General features: G+C 42.5%; 1 protein-coding gene across 1 annotated transcript in view; it reads right to left on the bottom strand.

Moving 5' to 3' along the window:
- Positions 1-23: 23 nt before the first annotated feature.
- Positions 24-3,832, bottom strand: part of galnt14 (UDP-N-acetyl-alpha-D-galactosamine:polypeptide N-acetylgalactosaminyltransferase 14 (GalNAc-T14)) — a gene marked incomplete in the record, with an annotated part of 258,579 nt that continues 254,770 nt past the window's right edge. The window contains 1 exon segment of the mRNA XM_037685964.1: positions 24-1,701. Coding sequence (XP_037541892.1) covers positions 1,543-1,701 — 159 coding nt within the window.

The raw sequence follows: 3,832 nt of genomic DNA, 5'->3' as shown, positions 1-3,832 counted from the left end.
TACCACTGATTTTACTGCTGATTACTGCTGATTTTACTGCTGATTACCGCAGGTGACCAGAACCATGATGAGTATTTTGTGAGTTAAGTTGGGAAGAGTTTGCTTCAGAAAAGAAAAAGTGTCCAAATCAAAGTTAAAATGACAATTTATGGGTTTTATCAGCTGCAACTTGGAGAAAACAAAGAGCATCAGAGAAAACTGTGTCACAAAAACAGACATTAAGAGCAGGAACACAAATTAGTTCTACTGGTGACGTCATCCAACGCTGGAGCTTTAAAAACAAATAATGTGGCCCGTTATGAAACAAAGGAAAACGGCTCCACTGGATGATTGAAAATCCACATGAAGCAGGAAATGATGTCGATGTAAAAGCTGCTGACAAGCTTCAACGCTTAAATAAAAAAACTAAACGAAGAGGTAAAGGGACTCGTTGCAAAGTGTGAAGCCAAACATCAAAAGGTTCTGGTTCTGCGGTGCCGTTAGAACAGCTGACTCCAGCAGTTCTCCAGATTTATTCCTATTTAAATCTAAAATGTGGGTCTGCGCTCAGCGTAAACAAAGAACTGAGATGAATCTAAACCGCTGGATGTTTGAGTCACGGCTGTCGTCTCTGTGGGTCAACAAGTGCTAAAGTTTGATTTGTTTTAGCCACTTCGGCTGCTTTTCTTTTTTGATCACACGTTGAGCATCCAGTCACACATTTAGCTTTCAAACGTCGTTTTCAAGGCTCCACTAATCAATAACAAAAACACGTGGTGTTTGTTTCTTACGTCATGGTTTTATTTGGTTCGTCTTCACGAGCTGGTAATGAGCCCCTTTACTGTCCAAACAGAAAATCTGTTTATGCCGTTTAAATGTTTTAACACACGATCGTCAGATTTTAGGCTCAGCAGATGAAATAAACATTAATTAGATCTGATTTGTGTTTTAATGGCCGTCATTGATCTACCGTATTTTTCCTTGAATTTTCTCAAGAATCGACGGTGCGCCTTATGTGTTAATTCTGGTTGTGCTCACTGACCTCGAACAGATTTTATTTTGTACACGAATGTGTCAAAATGAATTTATTTCACTTAATGCGCCTTTTAGTCCGAAAAATACGGTACATGGGCGTTACTCTGTGGGCGTGTTTCAGTAAGAAGTGATCTGGATCTGACCGATCCAGTCTGATGCAGTGAAGGTGCAGTTGGTCCGGTCCAGTGCAGTGAAGGTGCAGGTGATACCTGTGCTTTACTTTCAGATTATCAAAGATCTGCAGAAACAGACGAGGCGGTTGTAAAAGATGACAGAAAACTGTGATTCGTTTTCTCCTAGAAGAGTTTCAGGGTTTTAAGGCGCACTTGTTTTCACTCTCAAACGTTTCGTCTCTTCATGCACGGATGCGCTGCAGAACTTTACTGAACCCGACGTTTGTCCAGCTCTCACTGAGACTCCTCAGGGCGGTGCCGGGACTCTCACCTCTCCGGGCCGTGCAGCTTTGTGTCCTCTCCGCTGACGGAGGAGGTGCAGAGCAGGAGCAGTGGAGGAGACGGACCACGGAGGTCAGGAGAAGGGCACCTCCCACCTCTGTGTGTAGGCGCTCAGTTCACAGGGGCTGATGACCAGCATCCGGGACGAGTCCATGCCGTCCAGAGCCATCTCCGAGTCCAGGCAGAACCTGGAGACCAGGTGCTCCAAGTGAGTCCCTGATTTCTGCCACCGCTGCAGGAACACAAAGACACAATGAGGAACTGACTTCACACGATCTCCAACGTAAACACACATTTTAAACTGACCGTGTCACAGTTTAAAACAAATAATTCACTTTAAGAACTTAAATAAAGCTTTGACTTTTTCTTTAGGGACTCAGCCTCGTTTCCATTGTTTGATTTAATTTGTTCTACATTTACAGTGTTTTGCTGCGTCTGTTTTCTTTTAAAGCTCTTTGTAAAGTTTAATAATTTCTTCGAGTTTCATTCTTATCATTTTTACTCTACAATAAGAAGATATGATTTACATCTTCCTTCTGCAGAAACGCTGCTGACAGACGTTCACGTCTCCATCGAGGTGGAACAGTCTAAACGATGAACTGAATCATGTACAACTTTATCTTTATTTAAAAGAAAGTTGAAGCAAAGTTTATAATTTTTTAACACATGTATTGTTTTATTTTTATTTATTATTTTAATAGTTTTGGACAATTTAAATTGATTATGAGCTATTATCTATTGCATTTGTGTGTGTTTAAAGTACGATGTAAGTGTATGTACAAAGCTTTTATGATTTTTTTTTTATATTTTGTTTTTATATTTTCTTTTATGTGTTTCTTTTTTGTGTGCAAACAATAAAATAAATCATAAAGTTAAGTAAAATTAGGAAGCATCTGTAATTCCAACAAATGACCGCTAGAGGGCGCCCGCAGGTCATTTGTAAATTAGTTTGTATTTCTTTGCCTAAACTTTTCAGAAACTCCTGTGAGTTTTGAGAAAATGTTTTGATTAAAAAAAATAATAATAATCAGTTTACAAAAGAAAAAAAAAACTTTATGTAGACTTTCTTCTGTCAGCTTTATGTTTCTCCATGGTGGATCATCTGCCTCCAGCTCTTCCTCTGTCCCCCCACAGATCCTCCTCCATCACATCCATGGACCTTCTCTCTGGTCCTCCTCCCTGCTGTCCTGCTTGCAGGTGTTCAAATAAAACTCTGGAGCTCCTGAGAAGGGTTGGTGACGCCCACGACAGCCTCGTGACGACCGCTGCACGTTTTTTAAAAATATATTCGAAGTTCAAGCGGCAGGACTGAAAGTTTCTGCATCACAAGTGAAGAAACTGAGACACGGCACGAACGCCAGGAGACGTTCTGGAGACTGCAGAGGGACAAGATAAAAGGCCGCGATGTCCCCGGGCTGAATGAAAACACGACTGTGTCTGAGCGAAAATGTGATCCACAGCTGGATTCCACAGCTGGAAACAACACCGATATGATCAAAGAAGCTTTAATGGAGCAGCTGAAAACTAATCAGAGACCAGAAGAGAGGAAAATGAAAAGGCTGAAATGAGACACGAGCTCCTTGTTTTTAGCTGCGTTTGTCCATCATTTAGGCTGTTTGTTGTATTTGTGGCTCCTCTGAAGTAGATCTCTTGATCTCCCGAGGCTTTGTAACACCCCCCTCCACCCCCCACCCAGGCTTTGTTCTGTAAAATGACTGCATCGTTGTCGAGATGACACGCTCGTCACGCTGCGGCGACGGGCCGCAGAGCTTTTTAATTGAAACAAAAAGGAGGAGGGATAATTAAAAGTAAATCAATTAGTATTCACCTCATTACTGACTGCTGCAGCTGCTGCTGCAAAGTTCTGCACAAGAGTTCACTGCTCGTTGGTCCTGCTCAGATGGGGAGCGGATCTCATCACCGTCAGGTCAGGGGCTGGACCCACTGCCCTGCGGGGATCCACACCGATCCGTTCTGAGCTGGACTCACTGGTTGGACGAGCTGGAGCTGAAAACATCAGCTGTAGGTTCTGGACTAATCTGGACTTCAGCTGGTGTTTTCACCTGCACACTTTTTCTAAACAGACGCTTATTTCATGTTGACGTATTTATGAGCAGTCAACATCTAACCTGCAGCAGATAGCATGGTTGGACAATCCGACGTTTGAGTCAAGCTGACACAGAGCAGGAACCATCAAACTGGAAGCTGCCACCGTCTGAAGCAAGTCACACTTGAGAGATTCAAGTAGATCACTTTGACTTGGTCATTTTAGCAGGTAGATCACTTTGACCTGGTCATTATAGTAGGTAGATCACTTTGACCTGGTCATTATAGCAGGTAGATCACTTTGACCTGGTCATTAT

The sequence above is a fragment of the Nematolebias whitei genome, chromosome 12 (assembly GCF_014905685.2).
Source record: "Nematolebias whitei isolate Nwh7 chromosome 12, NemWhi1, whole genome shotgun sequence".
Lineage (NCBI taxonomy): Eukaryota > Metazoa > Chordata > Actinopteri > Cyprinodontiformes > Rivulidae > Nematolebias > Nematolebias whitei.
The sequence above is the reverse complement of the archived record's forward strand: the minus strand, read 5'-3'. Positions and strand labels throughout refer to the sequence as shown.